The following is a 25,391-nucleotide window of genomic DNA, read 5'->3' as shown; positions in this document are numbered from 1 at the left end:
GTAGTGGTATCTCAGAGTTGTCTTAATTTGCATTTCTCTGATTAATAATGATTTGGAGCATATTTTCATATGTCTATAAATAGTTTCAATTTCTAAGTCTGAGAATTATCTGTTCATATCCTTTGACCATTTATCAATTGGAGAATGGTTTGATTTCTTATAGATTAGAGTCAATTCTCTATATATTTTGGAAATGAGGCCTTTATCAGAACCTTTGATTGTAAAGATGTTTTCCCAGTTTATTGTTTCCCTTCTAATCTTGTCTGCATTTGTTTTGTTTGTACAAAAACTTTTCAATTTGATATAATCAAAATTTTCTATTTTGTAGTCAATAGTGATCTCTAGTTCTTTGGTCATAAATTCCTCCCTCTTCCACAGGTCTGCGAGGTAAACTATCCTATGCTCTTCCAATTTATTTATAATCTCATTCTTTATGCCTAGGTCATGAGCTACATCTTCTTAAGAGCATTTCTTTATACAGTGGTTTTCCAAAATTCACAAGATGAAAAAAATTATAAACACAATAATAATATATAAACATTGAAACAAAAGTTATTGCCTGCCAAATGACATTAATTCATTTGAATATATCTTTGAATTATCTTACGTAGAAAAATTATTTGATTCATTTTATCATTTTTGGCATTCTATACTAATCAATATAAAGTAATTTGAATACAATTATATTTTCAACCAAGCTTGTTTTTTCAGATTCTAAACACATTATCTTAATGCTAAGCATTAAATTTTATTGTTGGTTTTTTTTTCCTTTTTTCCTATTAAGGCCTGATTTACTTGTAAAGAGTCAGGCAATATAGTTATGCTAACAAGAAAATGCATTTCACTTAAAATAAAACTCGAATACAATCACATGTTCAGTATACATGTATATGTACAAATAATATCATACAGATTCTCAATTTTCCCAAAGGTCAGTTACTGCTAGCATTTCAATGTATAGGCTTGCTCCTTAAAATAATCCACTGCTAAAGACTTAAAGAGGTAGACTTGTATGCTTCCCTCTCTTTTAGAGTCCATAAAGATTTTACATTATTCACATAATGACTAAAATATACTCTCCTAATGCTCCTTCAAGGATAGACAGACAACTATATTCAAATTATTCCATGTTAGGCATCTATTTCCATATTTTTTGTATCATTAAAAAACCATATAATATTTCTCATATCCTTCTCATCTCAATAAGATAAAAAACTTTACTCAAACCTCTCTTCTCAAAAACTTCAATCCTTTGCTTTTAAATCCTCAGTGCAGATAGACTCCAATTTTCTTCAATTTTCTACTTGTTTTTCTCTCATCTCTACTTGCTTAAACTTTTTCTCATCCTTTCTTTATAACTTTTCAGTGAATTTTGATTAAAGCATTTCAAAACAGGACTTTGTTTCTTTTTGATATTCTGAATCTATACCTCTTTCTTATATTTGCTTTATAATTCCTTTAGTCTTTATTTCTCAATCATATTCCAGACTATTGAATTCTTCTTTACAATTTAGCACAACACCTATTTTTTTTTGTACATATCAATTAATTGCAATACTTTTATTTTGAGGGCTTTCTAGAGCTTACAAATGCATCGTCCATTCCAAAACTTTTAAGTGCATTTGCTTCAAGTTTATCTAAACACTTCTAATTCAGTCATTTTTTTTCAGTCATATCCATCTCTTTTTTATCCTATTTAGGGTTTTCTTGCAAAGATATTGGAATGGTTTGCCCTTTCCTTTTGCACATGAGGAAACTGAGACATACAGGGTTAAATGACTTGTCCAGGGTCACACAGCCAAGAAGTATCTGAATTCAGATTTGAACTCTATCCACTATTCTACCTTGCTGCCCCATCTAAAATTCTGTTATTTCATTCTATCATTTCACAGGAGAAGATAACAGTGGTAACATCAAGAATTTTCCCAAGTTAAATTTTACTTATATTCAAATTTCTCACTGATTTAAACAAGCTTCTATCTCTTTTAAGTATAAATTCAACAGCAAATCTATTTTTGTGTGGAATCATAATACTTTCAAACTAGCTTTAGTTCCTTTGCTTCCCTCTTTGGTGAGTGAAAACACCATCCTTCTTTGCATTAAAACAATAAATCTCTTACTTTGCAGGGAAAGACTGTAAAAAGATCTAAGTACTATTTCCATGTAACAGTCACAAAATTTTATTCTTATTTTTCTTAGGACAAATTCTACAGAATGAATGATGGTGTGGGGGCCGTGGCTGATTCTCACCTAATAATTTATTGTAATGCCAGAGAAACTGAGCAAGACAGAGATTAGAGAACAATTTAATAGTTTATTAAATGGAGAGATTTACTGGGACCAAATGATTCATGTTTCATCCCAGAGCTGAAGGAGACTATCTTCTCAAAGAATCCAGCAGTGAATATCAGATAACAAGATTCTTTTATAGGGTAATAAGATCAATGAAATAATGGCGGAGGTACCTGGATGGGGATGACCTAATGGGGGGGGAGGCACCTAGGATGACATAATTGGAGGTGCTGGAGAGGCTCCTGATATTCTAATGATGTCTAAAATGGATAAAGACCTTTATCCTATCAAACATTAAGAGGGAAAGGTTATAACCTGAGGCAGAGTAACTAAATAGGACAATTAGGGAAACTGGGTCAGGACATTAAAAGAGAACTGTGGCACAACATTATAAGTACCAGATTCCCAGTAGAATTCCAAGAGTCCACCCATTTAGGAATTCCACCAACTTTCACTACTTGTTGGGTAAAATTGTCAGTACCAGAACCTATCAGAACCAATACCAAAACCAAACTCAAATCCCAAACCAAAACTTTAGGAACCAGTGAAGATTTAATTTAATTAGCCAGCAAGAAAGCAAGACCTGCATAGACAGAGGCTCTTCAAAGGAAAAGCAAAATTTATATAGATTTCAATTTAGGAAGGTGAATTTGGTATGGGGTCCCTTAGAATTGGGCTAGACCTGTTGCCTGGGGACTTGGTATAAATAAGAGATGTGGCATCTCTAGATTGGACAGGGCCTGTAACAAAAAAAGGCACTTCTTTAGATTAGCTATCTCTTGTAATCCCACTTTGATAGGACTGTCCTTATCTATTTCCACATTAAAAAAAGGTCACATAGGGGCAGGAGGAGGAGAAAAGGAGGGCTCGGAGGTGTGTGTTACAATACAAACAAGGTCAGATGCTAGAACTACCAACAAAATGAAATTTATTTTTTTTTTTTTCCCAAAATGGAATTTCTTTAGCTTTCTCTGTTATCCACATTTTACATTAGTCTTCCCAAGCCTTTAGCACATGCTGAACTCATAATTGCTAGAGTTGCTACCCATCTCTGGAAAGCAAATTTGCCACTAATTCAAAATATGTGAATAGATTGTTGTCAGGCTACTTTTAGAATTCTGCTCCCTCTATATTGTCTTTAAACTTCTCAGTGAGAGCTCACTTCCAAAACAAGAACTCAGGCTGGCAGATGAATAACTAGACTTATGGTCAAGTTCATAAAGTAAATGCCATATTTAGTGTAATATACATAGTATAATATTAGATAGATAGATAGAATAGTATAATAGAGATGTAGTTAAGTTTCTGCTAGTGAAGGCAACTGGTCTTTAGTGACTGTGTCTTTCTCAGTACAGGATGGCTCCCTCTTGCAGACTGGCATCCAGGTAGAGAACCGAAGATGTACTTGAGGTTGCAGAAGAGTTTCCTGAATGAAAGAGAACTATGGAAATTGAATGTGATTCACAACATAGCGTTTTCACTCTTTTTGCTGTTGTTTGCTTGCATTTTATTTTCTTTCTCATTTTTTTCCTGGTTTGATTTGATTTTTCTTGTGCAGCAAGTTAATTGTATAAATATGTGGGGGAGTGGGGACAGGTGGAGTGCAAGACCCCCTTCCCAATTAACTAATCAGAGACATCATCAGGTACAAAGAGGAGAAAGCATTTATTTAATCCCTGCAGAGAGAGGCCCAGACACACTTGGGAGCCATTCCAACTTTGCCATCTGCACCTAGAACCTGGCCTGCTTCCAGCTTGTCCAGGGTTTAAAAGCAAAAGATTTGAGCCTTCTCATAGGATAGACTAATAGGAAGTAACCAACTTGACTAATGGTCACCAACATTGGCTGCTCCCACAGGCTACATCACTTCCTGCAACATTCTGTATTCAGGGTTCAAAGTTCATCCATGCAGAGATCAAATGACCTCTTCAGGGTCCCAGTTCTGGGGACAGGGATCATGTGACTCAATACTGAGAAATACTTCATCCAATCAGTCCCATTCATATGTTTTTTATTGGATTTAACAAATTTCTACCATATTTAACATAAAAAAGAATTATCCTGAATCAAAACATTTTTATAATAAAAATAAATGCAATGAAAAAAAAGTAATTAAAAAAAAAGGTTTACTGAGAGGCAATTTTGAATGATTAACTAGAGGCCCCAGAGTCACAGGTGTAAGAAGAATTCATCTCCCCAATGTGACTTTTGAGGAAACCAGAAAGATCTCTCTGAATTGAAGCCCAAAAAAGTAAACATAACTATGAAATGACACCATTATAGTGGAAAAATAACTTGGAAAGCTGGGTACCCTTTTATTTGTAGCATGAGGGAGAGCTTTGCTATTTAGCTGCAACATAAGTGCAAGCCATTTCATAACTATCCTTCTAAGACTACGATCACTGAATCTAAAAATAAATCTACCTCATAGACATGAGCCTAGATTATACATAGCTCTGGAAATCCTAGCTGTAAAATTGTAACAAGAAAAAGCTATCCAACCAATAAGCCTAGTTGAAAATGAAACAGAATTCTCATGTTTACAGATGCTATGGACTTTGGATACAAAATGATATTTTGGATAGAGGAAATACAGAAATTTGTGTTGTTTGATTATATAATGACAAATTTTGCAGAAAGAAATTAGAGTATGAGAAAATTAATTTTTGTTCACTCAAAACATTTTAATTAAAATGTATTTCCTTAAAATTAAATTAATTTTAAAATATTTTAAGGAAATAAGTGCAAGAAATCAAGGAACCCTAATAAAAAGAGTTAAAGGGAAATTTCATTTTAAAAACCTATAGACTGTATTAAATATTTAGAATATAGAAGGACTCACAAGAGCTATATGAATGCAACCATAAAATATTCTTTGTAGGAATAAATACATACTTAAATAATTGGAAAAATACCAATTTTCCATGGTTAAGTTATGCCAATATAATAAATATGATAAAATTGCTAAATTACACTATTTATTCGGTGCCATAGAAGTCCAATGTTGAAAATATCATAGTTAGGGGTAAAAAGAACAAGGCAGTAACTCAGCTGAACTCTTATATTATTCTTCTATTATTTCCCTCCAAACAATTTAAAAATAATATCTTAAATCAGATTCAGGAGTGGCAGAGACAACAAAAGGTTGGGGTGAGACATTATTCTAGCTCAAGACAACTTGGGAGGTTAACAGGAAAAATCTGTCAATTGGCCTGGAGCTCAACAGAGGTCACTATAATACCATAATATCAGCTGGAGGCCTTGGAACTGAGGCAGCTGCAGCTTGGGGAGTTTTGAGCCCAAACGGATAAGGGGTCAGGCAACTGGTCAGAAAGATATTACAACCTTCGCTGATGGTGGGTTTGGGTCCTGTTGCATTGTCCATGTCCAGTTTCATATCTTAGTTCCAGGATGAAGGACACCAGCTTGGCTGAAAGAGAACAAGGGCCATTTCTGATCAGAGCACAGTCCAGGAGAGCATGGTCTTACTTTCCCTTGGATCTCACCAAAATCTTACAGACCCCCAGAACAAGCTCTGAAGACAACAAGAAACTGAAGTTTGGGACAGTGTCCCCTCCACTTTGGGAGCAGAGCCCAAATTTAATGTAAAGTTAAAAGGGCAAGAAAGAGAGTTGTATCAGAAAAAGTGGGAAGGAAAAGAAATAATGGGGGAAATTATCTTATTTTTTTAAAAAAAATGTGAGCTGAATAGATTAGGTTAATTTCAAAAACAAAATAAATAAAGGGGTAAGAAAGAGGAATGCCTGGGAGAAGTAAAATGGGGAAAATTATCTCACATAAAAAGGGTCCACAAGGAAGGGTTTATAGAGGAGTGGTGGTGGTGAATGATGGCTTACACTTGTACTTTACTCTTCTCAGGAATTACATCTACATAAGCTTGGGTTGTTGTTTGTCTTCCTCCCCTCCAGAGCCAGAGCCAGTGGTCAGTGGCCAGATAGAGATCAGAATGACTGAAGGTGGCCCTGGATGCAGTGGGAGACTTTGTCCAGTGTGTAGTACATATTATATAAATGCTTAGGTTAAGAATATTAAAAGAAATAATAAAAAAAAAAAGAGTAGGAAGGGGAGTCCTGACACTACTACATCTCAAAGTAGACTACAAAAATCAGCATCAAAACTTTTTGTTACTTGTTAATACATACAGAGATTAATGAATAGAAGAGATTAAGTATACACCAAAATGAAAGAAATAAATATTGTGGAAGAATATTTGATAAACAGAAAATACCTATCTCCTGGGTTAAGAGCTCATTTTTCAATAAAATTTGCTGAGAAGACTGAAAGACAGTCTGGCAGGAATTAGGTATAGACCAATATTTTATATCAGATGTATACATTAGATATGAAGGGTCACATTGAAAATGTATGAAAGGAGCAATAAGAAGATATCTTTAAAAACACAGAAATAAGAAGAGTTAAAAATCAAATAAAGGATAGAGAAGGCCACACATAATGAAATAAATAATTTTATCATATTAAGTTTTTGCACATGCAAATCTAATGTAAGTAAAAGGAAAACTATTCATTGAAAAAAAATAATAAAGCTTAGCAGGCATTTTCTCAGATAAATGTCCCATATTCAGATAATGGATTTAAATTGGAAAGAACAAGATCCATGAAATACAGAAGTTATGAATAGGTGATTTTAAAAGGGAAAAAATGTATGCTATCAAGAATTTGAAGAGATTCATCAAGTGACTAATTATTAGAGAAATGTATTTTAAAGCAACTCTAAGGTTCCATTTGACAAGACAGATATTGAACTGGGGGGAGAACACATTAATATACTGTTGGAGGAACTGTGAATTTATCCAGCCATTCCAGAAAAGAATTTGGAGCCATCACCCAAAAAGTAACTAATCTATGCATACTCTTTGGCCTACTGATAGCATTACTGGATCTTGTGAGAAATTATTTATTCCTCTCTTATTGTATTTATTGTATTAGGACTAGGTATTTCTTCTTTTCTGCTTCCACACTCAAAAACCAAACAATGTGAAAAATTTCTGTTAGAGATTTACCGGGCCAAGATCTAATCAGACAATGAAAGAAAAGAAATTCTAAGTTTGGGTTAATGGGTGTGTTCCTGTTCTTTGTGCTTGCTAAGACAGGTATGGGGATATGCATTCTTTCAAGACTGTGGTAAGAAATTGATGTCTCTCTGATCAAGATTTTTGGTTGACCTAAGTCATGTGCTCTAAAACCCTCACTTTAAGATAGTTCACCTTCCATAATATAATGGAAGGTGAATATAATGGTTAATATAAACCATTCAGAGTTGATCAGCACCCCTGAGGAATACTTACTCTTTGAAGAACATGGAAATGGTGAGCTCACTGCCATGAGGGGTCCTGGGTCTGAGAGAGACAATGAAATAATCATCCTTTTATTAATAACATCTTGATCTTATTAATAAAACAATTAAATTATTCAGAAATTATTTCTTTTGGAATTTTTAAATCATCATAGCCTATATGTCAAAAAGAGCAGCGGAATAACAAAAGAAGCAATGTATTAAATGTTTATGACAACTCTATAGTTTGTAGCAAATAATTGGAGAATGAGCAGATTATAATATACAAATATATTTGGGTATCATTCCACAGCAAAAAATGTACAAACTTGGGAAGATTGAAACAGAATGGGACAAATTTATGAAGAATTAATAAGTAGAAATAGATGAAAATTTTTTCAACAATTTTGAAAAACTTAAGAACTCTGATTAATGCAATGCCCAATCATGATTCCAGAGTACTGATGATAATGATGATGATGATATATCTTACACACTTCCTTATAGAAAGGTTATATATTCAAGTTACTGAATAAAACAAATACATTTAGACATTACCAATGTAGGAATTTTCATTTCTTTATTATGTATAATTTTTACAAAGGTTTTGGTTTCCTTCCTCCTTTTTCAAAGGCAGAGCTTGGGAAAGAGATAGAGAGAGTGAAATTAGAGACAGGAGAGGGAAAAAATTATTACATTTTTGAAGTGCAAGGGAAAGACAGACATCCGGAAGAAATCACAAACATGCAGGGTATCTTTGAAAAAAAAAAAATTCCTTACTTCCCTACAACAGTCACAATAACATTTTAAAGAATTTTTACAAAGTACTTTAAGACCTATAACCTTTTCCTTTTCCTTGTAATAATAGCTATTTTTTAAAATGACAGATCAAAAAAGAAAAAAAAATGAGCATAGAGACGTGTATGGCATGAAATTCATTAAATCACCAAACTAAAAGTAGGTAAAAACTAGTTCAATTCAGATTCATGTAGTCAAATCCAGAAGTTCTGAATCAGCCTAGTAGCAGTAGAACAAAGCATGATCACCACTTTAATAAAATTAAATTGTATAAAATTGTCACTGTCCCAGGTAATACACCACTGTAATAGTTTAATAAAATCTTGTGAATGAGGAAGGAACTTTAAAAGTTTATTTATTCATTAGCCTTTTTTGTCCTGCAAAGTGTGATCATCTCAGATTCCATGGCCTCTTTAAATAAGGGACTTGAGGGTTCAACTGTTAATAAATGACTTCTGCCTCTCCTAATAATTTCTGAGTTTCACACATTAAACACCTTTGAAGTATATCATAACTACAGAATGAGAAAGAAACTCAAGCTGTTCAGTTGTTTCAGGAGTGCCCCATTCTTCATCACCCCATTTGGGGTTTTCTTGGAAGTGGAGTGTTTTGCCATTTCCTTCTCCAGCTCATTTTCCACATGAGGACCTGAGGCAAACAGGTTTAAGTGATTTGCCCCATCATATAGCCAGTAAGTTTGTGAGATACTTTTAAAACTCAGGTCTTCCCGACTTCAGGCCCAGTACTTTATCCCCTGCACCATCTAGCTGCCCAAACTGCATTTACATGGTGTCAATGGCAAGCTATCCTAAAAGCTGGCATTTCCATTTAATTTTTTCTCCCTTTAATTGGGAGATAAAACCTTGGTTTTCAGGTATCAACCATAATTCCTAGGTTAAAACTTTATCCAATATTTATCTTCTGATTTAAAAAGTAACAGCATTGGAGTAGCCTGGTAAATAAATTATAAAAGTCTTCTTGTTTAAATTTTTTACAGAGAGAAAAGCGAAATGTTGCTGAGCAGCTTGGCGGTAAATCAAGTATGAAAGACCCAATGATTATCAATTGTATTCTGGGTGGACAGAGTACTTCTACTTTCAAACTGAAGAATAATCCTTTATATGGGGACATAAGGCTAGAAGAAGTCATAGAAGAAAGAAAACAGAGCCCTTCTTGGACTGTCCAAGACTATGATAAGAATTCTTTGCAATGTAACCTCTCTGGCTATTTGAAGGTACGTTAATCAATAAAGTCCATCTCTTGAAGTGCACAATTAATATCTCAGATATCAAAGGAAGACTTAAGATCTAAGGGCTTTGGTTCTTCATATAAGCCTTTTGGCTTGTTTTCTGTTTCATAAGCAACTTCAGATGGTGCAAAAAACGATAAAAATAAATTTGGCACAGAAATCTATCATATTTGTGACTGAAATAAAAAGATTTCTTGGAGGGGTGAAGATTAGAATTAATGAGAGGAATTGAGAAGTTATATTAAATGTTGTTGTTATTCAGTTGTGTCTGATTCTTTATGACCCCATTTAGTGTTTTCTTGACATATCCTTCTCCAGCTTATTTTACAGATGTGGAAACTGAGACAAACCAGGGTAGGTGACTTGCCCAGGGTCACAAAGCTAGTAATTATTTGAAGCTAGATTTGACTTCAGGAAGATGAGTCTTCTTGACTCCAGATCTGGTGCTCTATCCTTTTTTTTTTTTTTTTTTTTTTAATTATACCTTTTTATTTACAAATTACATGCATGGGTAATTTTACAGTATTGACAATTGCCAAACCTTTTGTTCCATTTTTCCCCTCCTTATCCCCATCCTCTCCCCCATATGGCAGGTTGACCAATACATGTTAAATATGTTAAAGTATAAATTAAATACAATATAAGTATACATATCCAAAAGTTATTTTGCTATACAAAAAGAGCCGGACTTTGAAATATTGTACAATTAGCCTGTGAAGGAAATCAAAAAAGCAGGCGGACAAAAATAGAGGGATTGGGAATTCAATATAGTGGTTCATAGTCATCTCCCAGAGTTCTTTCCCCAGGTGTAGCTGATTCAATTCATTACTGCTCTATTGGAATTAATCTGGAATTCTCATTGTTGAAGAGAGCCATGTCCATCAGAATTAATCATCATAAAGTATTGTTGTTGAAGTATATAATGATCTCCTGGTCCTGCTTTCTGGTGCTCTATCCTTGCACCATCTTTAATCCTTCATTACTGTGAAAATGATAGCTGATAACTTATTACATGATTATGTTAGAAACTCAATGATAAACTTAAGGTGGAAAGTTTATACCAGAATTAGCCTTTTGTGTCTTAATGGCAGCAATAACTAAAAAAGTAATTTGAACAAAGGAAAAGTACATAATAAGCTTCTAGATTGTTATTATTTTTTGGCCTATATTAAACCCCTACCTGGGGTGCTCTCCTTTTTCACTTCCACCACTTAGAATTTCTTATTCTGTTTAAGTTTAAGCTAAGCAGCCAGGTGATACAATGCATAGAACTTTGTACATGGTATAAGAAAGATCTAAATTCAACTCCAACTTTAGATAATTATTAGTTATGTAACTCTGGGTAACCTTAAGCTTTGTTTGCCAGTTTCCTCAGCCATAAAATGTAAAATAACACCTATATCTAGGATCCTTGTGCAGATAAAAAGAAATAATATTTTTAAATACTTTTTAAATCTTAAAGTACTATATATATAATACTATATGTTATACATATATGATTCCATATATAATGTAAATGCTTATTATTACTATTTATTGATCACAAAAGGCCTTTACATATTCTACCAATTATTAAAGCTTTCCTATCACCCATAAATTATTTTGTCTTTATTTTTACATGTAATTGGAGGTTTGATAGGGAAAGCAAAAAACTGCCCTTGATTCTGATTAACTAGATGTGATAACTCAGTTTTGGGGTGCTTTGGAGATGATGAAACACCAATATGATTCTGGTCATGTATACTTTAGCCCTGAAGTACTCTTGTCCTTTGAAATTATGAAGCAATCTCCTTCTTAACCACTAAGTAGAAAGAGGTGAAGAAAGCACTAAGTAATCATATTTATTTTCCTTTTAAAAGTCCAGAGTCATTAGCTTTTCTTGCTTAGTGATTATTAGCATATTATCTCAAAACACAAAAAAATCCAGCAGTTCTGAGTTATTTAGGCATAGAAGCAGCAGAGGCTTTGTTATCATCATACCCTCTATCTTCGAACTAACAATTGTTAAAATTGAGAAAAGGAGCTTTATACATTTCCTGTTTAACCACCAGATATGCATGTATATGTGTGTATATGTATGCATCCACAGAATATATATGCATGTATACATGTGTACATATATCCATAGACATCCATCCATGTATATGTACATATATATTCATATATGCATACACATGCACAGATATATACATATGGTAAGATATAGTGACAGTTTTAACAGGATGAAGTGACAGTTTTATGGTAAGTATATATATACATATATACTATATTTAACAGGACTTCTTAAATTTTTTTTCACTCAGGACCTCTTTGTGCCTAAGAAACTTTTACATGACCTTGGATACATAGGTATATAAAATAAAATATAAATAAATAAATAGGTAAACAAACAAACAAATACAAATATATATATATGAATATAAATAAAGTATAAAATAAAATAAATGTGCAAATCAAATATTTACTGATAATAAGCCATAATTTTATAATCCACATATTCAGTTATGAAATGCCTCATGGGGTTACTAACCTCAGTTTAAGAAGCTGGCATATGTACTATATATATATATACACACATATATATTATTATTATATATGTTATAATATACATATTATATACACATCATAGTAATAATATTATAATATTATTATATATGTATATATATGTGTGTGTATATACACACATATATATACATATATAATAACTTTATATGTGTATATGTGTAGTTTGTGCATATATACACATGTATATATATGGCTATGTATAAATACATATGACATACATGGTTATATACTTATATGTACAATATAAATTAGAAGAAATAATGTTTTAATTAATATATATTACATATGATACCTATATATGTTCATTATAAAATATGGTATATTGCATATGATATATGTATGTACATGTGTATGTAAGGAAGAGTTGACTTAAAATCCTTTCTCAAGCACTATAGTTATATAAGTTATAAGACAAAATAATTTATGGGTGATAGGAAAGCTTTAATAATTGGTAGAATATGTAAAGGCCTTTTGTGATCGATAAATAGTAACAATAAGCATTTACATTATATATGGAATCATATATAGTTAGTTTTTCTCAAGCACATAGTTTATCCTATGTAATGGGCTGAGGCTCGAGTTGATGCACTGAGGTCCCAAGCACATGAGGCTAAATAGTAATTGGACCATACTCTATTAATATATAAGCTTGGAGAAAGAATGGCCCCCGCCCACTCTTTGTGCAAGTCCTGATGTGTTGTATAGGAAATGACGATTTTGGTGGGTGGAGGCAGGGGAGTGGAAAAGGAAGGGGAAGGAGAGACTGCTGGCTGGCGTCTTGTCACGGCTGCTCACATTGCTATCGCAACCGCCCTTCACCTCCGATCCCCCTCTGCTAGCTGGCTTCCTGTCTGCCCATATTGCTATTGCAATCCTTCTTCACCTCTTCACTTCAATAAAGATTGAAGATTTTTCCCTTAACCTGAATTCCTGACTCCGGCTGATTTTAAATACACGGTCATCACAATTCTAGGCAAGACACTTGATGGCTCTGTACCTCAGTTTGCTCATCTGCCTCAAAGTTGTGAAGTTTAAGTGATTATATATATAAAAAAAGCTTTACAATCTAAATCATTATATAAATGTTGCCTTTTTTTTTAGGCAGCAAGGATAGAACCAATAGATAGGGACAGTTGGGAGTTGGAAGAACACAATGATTGCTGTAACAATTTGCTAGAGAAGATGGGAAGAGATGGAGTCGTGGTTTTATAGAGAAAGGTTAGAGTTGTCAAAGCAAGGAGTCACCTCTTCATCACAGATTGGAATAAAGTAGAGAGTAGAGAAAGGGTTGAAGGGGTTGAAAGATACAAAGAAAGGACTGCTGGCTAATAAGCTTAATTTTCTAAGAAAAATATAAGGTGAAGTAACCTATGAAGAAAAGACACTTGGGAGAAGGACAAAGAATCTGATTGTCTTGCTAAAGAGAGGACCTCGTTGAAATTAGGTAGCACACTTTTAATAGACCCTGTCCTTGTGTGTTGTGAGACTTCCTCCCCTCCACCCATCATCATGTGAGCAAGTGTGGAGTAGGAGTATCAATGGCTATAGTAAATGCCCTCCAGCTATGTCTTCCTTCCTCTCCAGAAGAAGACTTCAGAATGTTCCTGGTCCAGAGAAACACCTGTGTGCTCCTGGACTTTCTGCCCCGTGGTCTCTCTGGTATCTTCTTCATTTCTTAGTAATCCCTTCCCACCCCACTACCACACATATACATATACACACGATTTTCAGTTTTCTTTTTGAAGACAAAGTTTATCTTTCTACCTATATTTATGTTCCCAGTGCTTAGTACAATGGTTGGCACATAGTAAGCAAATAAATGTTTTTTTTCTTGATTTGGCAAGGGTATAATTCAGAATATTTCGATTATCAAAAAGGAAGTCTCTCAATAAGTGAAACCATTTTAGAATTATTACACATTCACTATTCCATCCTTCTTTTGTCAATGAAGTACAATACCCACTTCTTGCTAAGGCTTGCTTGATTTATCCCTCCCCACTTTTTAGGAACTATTCCAGAAATCAACACTTTCATTCATTTTCTCCCTTAAATAGGTCCCATCTCCAAATTTTCTTATCTCTATTAAAGTCATCACCATACTCCTAGCCACCCAAATTTATAATCCTGAAATCTCTTCTGCACTCTCCTCCTTCATCTCACTACATACCAATTTATTGCTTAGATTTGTTAAATTAAACTCCCCTCTAATATCGCTTATGTCCATCTTCTCTCCACTATTTCCACAAAGACAAATGTAGTCTTCCTAAGGAATAGGTCTAAAAATATTATTCTCTTACGCAAACATTTCAAGTAATTAACTATTTCCTCTAAAATATACATTCCTCATTGTATAATTTATAGCCATTCACATCATATTTCTGATTTAACTTTCGAGTCCTATTTTATTTTCTTCTTCATGCATTCTCTTCCATCTCTCATTATTAATCAATCAATCAAAAAACATTTATTAAGCATCTAATATCCCTTATCTTCTCCAAGCTTAATATCTATAATTCATCCTATTACATTTATAGCCCTGAAAAGTAAGATAGTTACAATAGTGACAAACCTTCTTAGCTTTTGTATTTCTATATATTTACACTTTAAAATATATTATAAAATTTTAAACAAATAATACTAATACAGATTTTTCAAATATGGGCTCTTTGTAATCAGTCTTTGATATTATCAGGTTTATATATCACTTTAAAATTTAAGAAGAACTCTATATATATCTAAGTTATAATTACTGTTTTTCCCTCCATCCTATTTTTCATATATATATATATATTTTTTTTTTTGCTGAGGCAATTGGGGTTAAATGATTTGTCCAGGGTCACAAAGCTAGGAAGTGTTAAGTGACTGAGGCCAGATTTGAACTCAGGTCCTCCTGACCAGAGCTGGTCCTCTATCCACTAAGCCACCTAACTTCATCCTTCTCTGTCTCCATCTCTCTGTCTGTTTCTCTCTATCTCCCTCTCTGTGTTGTGTGAGAATGTGTGTGTGTGTGTGTGTGTGTGTGTGTGTGTGTGTATGTATCTCCTGTTCTTTGTAAAATTTGTTTTACTTTTAACCTCTACTTTCCTTAATCTTCCTTTTGCTACTGATGCAGAGACTGGGACTCAGATGTTAAATAACTCATTCCTACAAAAATAACATTTACAGCACTTTGAAGTTTACAAATAATGGAAAATTTACTTAAATAGAAAAAAGAGGTGTGGTTTTAACACCTATATCTTATATATATGTTATGGAATATTGTTGTTCTATAAGAAACAATCAGCAGGACGATTTCAGAGAGGCCTGGAGAGATTCATTTGAACTGATGCTAAGTGAAATGAACAGGAGCAGGAAATCATTATACACGGCAACAAGAAGACTATATTATATAAGATATAATAAGATATAATTGTTATCTAATAATCTCACTTTCCCCCTCACTAATTTTAGCATCCAACTATCAATAGTTAACTGTTTTTCACTGTTGACTTCTCTAGATCATTGAGGTAAAGTCTAGAATTTAACAGTAATGAGCTACCACAAAAACAGATTTACTATTTACTATGCCTTCAAATGTTTCAAGATGTATTAATTAATGAATTTTCTATTATATAATAATTCAAAATAATTACTTTAGATTATAATGATTTTAAAATTTTTCTTTTAGGAAAACCCTAATGATCTACGGTTTTGGTTGGGGGACACATACACACCTGGATATGATGCCTTGTTGAAAAAGAAAGAGCGACAATGGAAGCAATCTAAATATTGTCGAATAAGCCTGATTGTGTTGGTTACTGCCTGTATTTTGGTTTCTATAATTACTGTTTGCAATCTCCTTATCTGAGCAATCTGCCATAGCAAAACTGAGCATGGAGAAGTTCTCTTTCAATAAAAATTTGCATAAGTATGTATTCCTATTTTAATCCTGTGTCAATGCTGCACCTTGACATGAAGGTAAACATGAGTTCTTTTTTTTAATAATAACTTTTTTTAATTTTCAAAACATATGCATAGTTTTCAACATTTATCCCTGCAAAACCTTGTGTTCTAATTTTTTCTTCCTCCTTTCTCCCACCCCTCCTCCAGATGGCAAGTAATCCAATACATGTTAAACATGTGCAATTCTTCTACACATATTTCCACAATTACCAGTTGCACAAGGAAAAATCAGGTCAAACAGGGAAAAATTGAGAAAGATAAAAGCAAGCAAACAACAACAAAAAAGGTAAAAATGCTATGTTATGAACTCTCTCTCTATGGGTGCAGATAGTTCTCTCCATCCCAAGGCCAATGGAACTATCCTGGATCATCTCATTGTTGAAGAGAGCCACATCCATCAGAATTGATCATTGTATAGTCTTCTTGTTGCCGTGTATAATGATTTCCTGCTCCTGTTCATTTCACTTAGCATCAGTTCAAATGAATCTCTCCAGGCCTCTCTGAAATCGTCCTGCTGATTGTTTCTTATAGAACAACAATATTCCATAACATTAATATACCATCACTTATTCAGCCATTCTCCAATTGGTGGGCATCTACTCAGTTTCCATTCCTTGCCACTACAAAGAGGGCTGTCACATTTTTGTATATAGTGGTCCTTTCCCCTCTTTTATGATCTCTTGGGGATACAGGTCCAGTAGAGACACTGATAGATCAAAGAGCTTGCACAGTTTGATAGTGCTTTGGACTATCATATAGCATAGCATGCAATATATAAAATAGCATATGAAGATGAATTCTTAAAAATAATGCCAGTAAAAGGGCAGTTCTAATAGCTCCATTTAAGATAGTAAAGTTTTGAATACAGGTCTGGAAATTTACCTGAAGTATTTTATCTGTTGTCTAAAACTTGTATTATAAATGTTCAAAAATCTTTGCGTTCAAGAAATTGGAAACTGAGTAAGTGCCCATCACTTGGGGAATGGCTAAATAGGCTATGGGATATGAATGTTATGGAATATTATTGTTTTGTAAGAAATGACCAACAGGATGATTTCAGAGAGGCTTGGAGAGACCTATATGAACTGATGCTAAGTGAAGTGAGCAGAACCAGGAGATCATTGTACATGGCAACAAGAAGATTACGCCACAATCAATTCTAATGGAGGCAGCTCTCTTCAATAATGAGATATTCAGGCCAGTTCCAATGGTCTTGTGATGGAGAGAGCCATCAACGTCCAGAGAGAGGACTATGGGAATTGCATGTACATCATAACATTTTCACTCTTTTTATTGTAGTTTGTTTTAATTTTTATTTTCTTTCTCATTTCCCCCCCCCTTTTTTTATCTGATTTTTGTTGTGCAGCAAGATAATTGTATAAATATGTTTATACGTATTGGATTTAATATATATTTTTGCCATGTTTGTTATGTATTACATTACTTGCCATTTAGGGGAGAAGGTGGGGGGGAAAGGAGAAACATTGGAACACAAGGTTTTTCAAGGGTCAATGTTGAAAAATTATCCTTGCATATGTTTTGAAAATAAAAACTTCAATAAATAAAACTATCTTTGCATGTATTTTGAAAAATAAAAAGCTATTATAAAAAATCTTGGCACTCAGTATCATATTTGAATTTCACAGTTCTGTGAAGCATGTATTATTGGAGACAATGCTACAGGTGGGAAAACTTGAATTAAAATTTTGACTCAGATGCTTACTTCATGTGTGACCCTGGGGAAGTTATTCAATGTAGGATTAGCCCATTATTTCCTTATCTGTAAAACTAGAATAATAGCACCCACTTCATAAAATTGCTCTGTAGCTCACTGGAAGTTAATGTTTTAACAAAGAAAACAGAAAAAGATTGATGTTTGGGGCAAAAGAAATAGTTATTGCCATCAAAATCTGCAGTAAAGAGAAACTGAGGCACAGAATTCCACGCATGATCAATTTATTAGCAAAGCCAATAAATTGTATCCAAGGCTGACCCAATAGTCAAGGATGCACCTGACAGTCATGGCAGATATTTTATAGTCATTTAAGAGGAACTGATCAGCCTACACAATCTTGGGCAATATAGGTATATTTCACTTCTGATTGCTCACTGCTGAGATTCCTAACCCCAAATTATATCACTAGCTAATACACATCTAGACCAACATCTTCTGGAAAGTCTCACAAGTGGCACTTTCTAAGGGAGAAAGGGACCTTTGCATTCTGGTTGACATTTTCCAGATCCAGAGGACTACTATTAATTCCTGGTTAAATTGGATTTTTGTGGGCAAAAGTAGTTCAGAAAAAGGAACTCTCATACAGGGCTGTTTTCTTGGTTGTCAGGAAAACTGTAAGACAAGGTCAAGTTGTTTGTCCTTGTGGTTATTATAATATATAACAGGCAAATTTATGTGTAATGATAACAGGGTGGTTTGATTAGTAGTGTATAATAGGAAAATACATCTAGCAATATATAATATGATAATGATAATATAATATGTAATAATTATGGTGGAGGATGGCTTGTGGTACAAATATGAATCTTGCAGCTTCAGGCTTAAGTTCAGAGGAAGAAAAGTTCACATACTAAGGGAGAGTTATGCATCATTAACACATATTAAATTGATTAAACCTTAATAAAATAATACAAAATAAAGCGGGATATCAATCTTCAATTCCACAGAATAAAAAGGAACATCAGGGGATAAAATATATATTAAAGCCAAAGATACAGAGAAGAATGTAAAGAACGCAGAGAAATGAAAGTAAAAGAGTTAAATTGATATACTATGGGCTAAATGCACTGACCTTCAAAGGAAATCAAAGTATTTTTTGGAAAGATTGTAGAGTTGTTAAGGGTTTTTTGAAAAGGAGTTTTATAAATGAAAAGAAAGGAAATAAAGGATAGAAGGGAATGTGCTCTTTACCCTTATAAAGTCCATAGACAAATAGTGGAGATATATATTGATTCTTATAGTCTCTGGAGAAGTTAATCCAGGAGAATGGGAGGGAGATAACAGAAGGAAAGGGTTAAAACCAGAGAACTAGAAGTGGAACAGAGGGGGATTCTTATATCAGGGGTGAAGGGATCCATTGAAGAATGACTGTTATGTGGAGTGTCTATGTTGGGATGGTAGATTTAGTCTGGGAATGGGAAAAAGTTTGTACATTGAGAGACTACATTCTCTAAGATAGTGTTGTATACACCTATGGTCAACATTCCACTCCAGAATAAGGTATATCTGAGTTTCTGGGTATGAGTTCTATCCACAGTGTTGAATGGGGGAGGAACACAGAGCCAAAGATAGAAATGTCATTATGTTTAGAAAGGACATTAATCATGTTAAGAATCAGGGTACTTGGTTCATAAAATAGCATACATTCTCCCATTAAAAAAAAATGCTCTCAACTGATATTTTTAAGAGGAAAGTACAGAAGGAAAAAAAAAGGGGAGAAAGATCTATATAAAAATGCATAGGAAAGGGAAACTAACCCCTGGTGAAAAACTTGAACTCTTTGAGAAACAATTAAGAAGGAATAATTTTCTTTATTTGAATTCATTATATTGTGATAAGCTTTAGTTCTTCCAGTTGTGTTTTCTCTCTTAAGCTTTCTTCTCTTTCTATCAATTGGCAAGAAGTATTTCTTTTGTGTAGAATAGTTACAATAGGAAAAGAACCCTTTCCTGGTCAAACATACCCTAATGGAATCTTAATGAACTTACTGCTTTGGTGATAATAGCATTCTATGTAAAGGAAAAAAAAAAAAAAGCCCTAAATCACAAGAGATTCTCTTCTCTATGGAGTCATTGACATGGAAACATATTTTCCCTGTAGAGCCCTACCCCAATTTTACAGGGAAGGAAGATATAAAACTACCATTCATTTTCATTGAGTCTAGTAGAATATTGGGCAGGCAGTTCTTATCCTATGTAAAATGACATAACTTTTAATAATAATGTTGGAAAGCTTTCAATAAAATCCTTATGTCATCTTTAGGAATTAAACAATGGTTTAAGTGCCTTAGTATATATTTGATAAAGTGACTTTTGCTTTAATCCTCATGGTTCAGAACATATTACTTGTGTTGATGTTTTTGCTGTTTAGTTGTTTCAGGTGTATTTGGCATTATTTTGGTTTTTTTTTTCTTAACAAAGATACTGTCATTTCTTTTTCTAGTTCATTTTATAGATGAGGAAACTGAAGCAGTGTTAAGTGCTAGTGATTGTCTGAAGCCAGAAGATGGGTCTTCCTTACTCTAGACCTGGCACTCTATCTATGTACCTAACTGCCCATTTGCTTGTGTCTACTGTGCTCTTTACATAGAAAGCAAGAAGATTTAATGTTGACATTCATAATCTTTTACCCAATAGAACCATCACAAATCTATCTCTTTTTATCAAGGAAAATATACTTAAAAAGAGTAAACACATTTAGGCTGGAATAAAATAACATAGAACTCAATGTTTCGTTTCATCTGCTATCAGAAATAACATCCACAAATATGAAAGTTATTTTCATCCTTATTTCTCTAATTTATGTTATCTTCCACTTTTTCTCACTCAACTAACGCCATGATGGGAAAACAATGTACCTTCCCCTGCTTATCTGAAATTGTTAGAGAACAAATAGATATCTGTGAGTATTCTCTGTTACTACCACAGGAAAGAAGGAAATAAGTATTTATGAAGTACCTACTATTGCTAGGCACTGTGGCGAGCCCTTTACAAATATTATTTCATTTGATTCTCACAACAGCCCAGAGTCACACAATTAGAAAGTGTCTAAGATGGGATTTGAATTCCAGTTTTCCTGATTCCAGCGCTCTATTACCAGCTGCCAAAGAAACACATCCCTTGCCAGTCTTTCTGAGATGATCATGTCAAACATTTTGTAAACCCTAAATATTATTCCCATGCTATCTATGATTACTGTGGTGCCTCAGAACTGTAAGAGTGTGGGGATGATGGGAATATGGAGAGATGGGTTGTGACATTGGATTTTTGACAACAAAAAAGCATGCAAAGCAGACTGGACTGGGCCAACTTGACTGGGGGACTGAATGAAAGGAAATAATTACCTGAGATGGAATGATATAGTTAAAGGCCCAGTCCCTCTTCCTAAGTTAGGCTCAGAATGAAGAAATAGCAAAATAAAATAATTGCAGTGAATAGACAGTTCAATGGGAGCCTAAAGTAAAAGCCAGACAGGAAAAGCCCCAGAAGAAAAAACTGAACCAGACTTTTCATGGACTGTGAGAAGAATGTAATTTCGAGGTGTGTGAACAACACAGGTAGGTTAAGTAGATGGAGCAAAAAAATCAGGGTAAAGGAACTGTTGGGAAAACTATGTTGTTCAAGCTTCTGGGAAAATCTGAATATTCAGCAGGATATTCTCTTTTCTAGTCTTTGACAGTCTATGACATTCCTGTAAACTATATGCAAAAATATCAGGATAGAGATATCTCTCCCTCTTCCTTAATGACATAGCTCTCTAAGCCCCACATTCACGGTTATATATTAAACATTCACAAGATGATTCTTAAAAGTTAGATTCTAATCCCTTACTAGCATGGTGTTTAACCTGACTTCCCAAAGTTCATAGGTCTGATAGACCCATTGAAACTAGAATGATCAGTACCTATAGTAAAGTAATGGATTGTCATGAAATGTCCAATCTAGATAGTTCATCACAGCATCATGACATTACTTGGGAAACTGTTCTAACCCTCCTCCTACCATTTAACTAGTAATTCCCCCTCTTTGCAAAAAGCCAGGATAAGGAAAGTTCACTTGAACTCATGATATCTGGGAACAATATTGGATTATTTGTTTTCTTTAAAACACAACTATCTAGAATCATGAATATATGACCCACAAATCTACCTTATCTCAATATCTGAAATAGAACAAATAATGAGTATTCTAGGATGAAGGAGGTGTGCTATGGTATGAACAATATTTGAGTATTTATTTCATCTCTAAAACACAACTATTGAGTCATGAATTATATAACCCACAAATCTACCCTATCTCAAATATATGAAATAGGACAAATAATGAATATTTTAGAATGAAGGAGGTATGCTAAGGTCTGCCCAGAATGATCCTAAAACTGAGTAAACTGCCCAGACAAATACCTAATTCCCCTGTTCCTTGAATGCTGTCCTAATTCTAATTGAGTCCTTAAGGTGTGTTTGTTCTACAATGGGAGGGCCTCAAGAGATTTAAGATAAACTCCAAGTGAACTTAAAGTTATTTCATATCAAGTTTCCTTAACTATTTTGCTTTGTTTCTGGTTTGGAAGAACTTTTATTTCATCTCAAGCATTACAAGTTAACAGAACAGATTTTATTTCACTAGAAAATCCATACAAAGGACTGAACTTGAGACCCATGAATAAAATATTTACCACATCTTAAATAAAATTTAACTGCAGCCCTGCGAGGAAGAGAGGAAGAGAAGAAAATTGACTACCTCCAACTGCCCATTCCACACTACCTTAACTTCAAACACCCTTAAAATCCACAAGGGGCCTTTCTAAAATAGGCTGAAATGTCTGTTTGAATCCCTACCTTCTAGAACTTTCATTGAAGAGTCTGAGAGTTGCCCCAGAAGTTAGAAAAAAAGTTACCATAGATGATGAAAATTATCTGTTTTGCATTGATCTTTTAACCATGTTTACATAGGTATGTACAACCATTTCATATATAAATATATATAAATAACAAATATAGATATTATATAACAATGTATATAATATATATAAAATATATTTATTTATAAACATATATAAAAATATTTGTTATATAAAAAAGCTCATTCCCTTGATATCCAAGACTTGTCACTTTGTTTATAGTCACAGAGCATTTCAACGAAGCTAGGACTAATTGGACAGGTGTAAGGCTAAAGTGTCTTATTCCTGGTACTTCAGTCACAACAACATGGACATGCTAAAAGAAAATCAGAAAGTAGGGGATTAGATGAGTGACCTTCCCTCATTTACTTAATCAAAGAGCTAGAAGAGATAAGTGGACATGAAATCAAGGCTGTGTCCCTACAGAGTGCAAGCTCTCCCCCAGAGTATGTTTTTCCCCACCAAACAAAGCAGCTTTGTTTATCCTGTAGCCTTTGTGGGAGGGAGAGGAAGGGGGAAGGAGGAAGAGCATTTAGGGGAAGGGGACAGGAATGGTTCCCATGTAGTCTAGTGCTACTAACCACAATCTGACTGGCGTGGCTGCCATGGAAACAAAAGAGCAGATCTTCTCGTGTTTTTTTTTTTTTTTTTAATCCAAAAGCCAAGTAGTCAGAGTGTAATAGAGGGGGAGTATTAAGTTACTGGGATGAAAAGAAAGAGGTTATAGAGGGAAAATGTCACACAATTTTTTGGCTCTTGAGATGTCACATCTGCCAGCTGCCGTTGAGGAAAAGGATGACAGTCTGACTAAGGGACCACCATAGCACTCTCCGGTTGGTGCTCTTGCATTGTACACGTGTTCCTCCTGATACCGCTGGTAGTTCTGTTGCTTTTGGATGTATTCTACCTGATTGAGCAACTGGCAATTATGAAAGTGTAACTGCTCACTTATCTTTGGCTGCAGTTTCAGGGTGGTTGTTGGTGTGTTTGCCAATCTTTTTATCTAGATATCCAGAGATGGTGAATTGGACTGCAGGCAGATCTGGTAGTCCCCTGGGTGTGGGAAGTGAAGGTAAATCAGCCTTCTGAATCTTCCTGTGGGGATAACACCCCCTTTCCAGCTGGATTCTTTACTTCCATTTGCATCCCCAGACCTGGGGTGGAATTTATCTGCTTTCCTTTAGCTGATTCCTTGTAAGGAAGATGAATTTTCCATCACAACATATCTTACATAGGCAAGTCCCCTAGGATACCTTTCCCATAGGGGCTTAATGCTACAGAAGAGGTAAGGATGGGAGGGAAACTTGGTTTCCATCAATTCTTGGTAAGTCTAGAAAAAGGCTCTATTTGGGGACCAAGTTAACATTCCAGGCCACCCCCAAGGAGGTAAGTTTGGGGATCAATTCTGGGCTGGGGTAGGGGGGGTATGGAGAGATAAAGAAGGAAATCAATCGGGAGCTGGAGCCATTGCCAAGGATTGTTTATTTTTATTTTGGGGGGTATCAAAAGGTCAGAGCTGGGATCAAAATCTGGGTCTGTACTGAAGTAGATGGTGATTGACTGCCTCCCATTCCAGTACTAACTAATAACAATGGTCTTATAGTGGATTTCCTTGATGAAACAGCATTTCTTTGTCTCTCCTATATGGAAATAAAGCTCGTGGACTAAAGCCGTGGCCAACGAGAGCAGGAACAGCAGTATCTGTTGACAATCAAAGTTGCCTGGCCCAAACACCTGTCATCAATCAATAACAAATAGATTTGCTATGATTTTATTGGGTAAGGAATCTGAACACCCATGTTAAGAGCTCCTTGATTTCTATGCAACGACCACAGTTTGTTAAATAGAAGTGAAACCCAAGCAACAGAGACGGAACCTTAAGGATTACAGCAAAAAGTCCCTTTTGTCAAGGAATATTCCAAGGCACTGAAGCCATTGTTTGATTCCAGTAGATTTAATAGGGATTCTCTTAAAAGATTTCCAGCATTGCTTTTAAAGGCTGTATTTTAATATCTAGGTCATTTGGAGGCCCCTGAACTTTTTTTCTTGAATTGCCATACTTTCCAGACCCAGAGTACACAGGAGGCCCTGGACATGTCAAGGACAAAGCAGCTCCTTCTCTATCCTCCCCAGCTGACATATTCCCAGCTGACATTACTTGTTTGCACTCAATCCCTATGATTCCTTGGGAGTTGACAGGTACCAGTCAGTCTGCACCAGACTGAGTAACTGTTTTGTGCAAGTGGGACCCTTGTAGATAAACAGACCATCCTATTTTCATGGTCTAGCAGTTCCCAAGTGAAAAAAAAGTGCTGCTTTTGCCATCATTTTTCTCCTCCCTTGATCTTTTTCCCTTCTCCTATAACTTCCCCTTATCTGTATCATTCAGGGCATTTATTTGATTTCCTAGATCTTCACTACTATCAATGCACCAAGTCCATTAAGGTTCTATCAGGTTTTCTGTGCAAGAAAGGCTTCTTCTCTTTCAGTAAATGTTCTATTAAAAAAAAAAAAAAAAAAACTTTTGGCCATTTAAGAGGAAGAGAAGTCTTAATTGGGACCAAAATACTCAAAAGAGAAACAGTCTAGGTCTATTA

The 25,391-nt window shown here is 34.5% G+C and overlaps 1 protein-coding gene and 1 pseudogene across 1 annotated transcript in view; one reads left to right on the top strand and one right to left on the bottom strand.

The window, feature by feature from the left end:
- Positions 1-16,307, top strand: part of MINAR2 (membrane integral NOTCH2 associated receptor 2) — a 33,257-nt gene extending 16,950 nt beyond the window's left edge. Inside the window, exons 2-3 of the mRNA XM_051994289.1 lie at positions 9,402-9,638; positions 15,886-16,307. Of these exons, the coding sequence (XP_051850249.1) occupies positions 9,402-9,638; positions 15,886-16,065 (417 nt within the window). The 3' untranslated portion in view covers positions 16,066-16,307. The remainder of the gene's footprint in view (positions 1-9,401; positions 9,639-15,885) is intronic.
- Positions 16,308-23,210: 6,903 nt separating this feature from the next.
- On the bottom strand, positions 23,211-24,535 carry LOC127544755 (transmembrane emp24 domain-containing protein 4-like; annotated as a pseudogene).
- Between the last annotated feature and the right edge of the window lie 856 nt (positions 24,536-25,391).

The sequence above is a fragment of the Antechinus flavipes genome, chromosome 1 (genome assembly GCF_016432865.1).
Source record: "Antechinus flavipes isolate AdamAnt ecotype Samford, QLD, Australia chromosome 1, AdamAnt_v2, whole genome shotgun sequence".
Classification (NCBI taxonomy): domain Eukaryota; kingdom Metazoa; phylum Chordata; class Mammalia; order Dasyuromorphia; family Dasyuridae; genus Antechinus; species Antechinus flavipes.
Note: the sequence above shows the minus strand (reverse complement) of the source record. Positions and strands in the feature narration are given on the sequence as shown.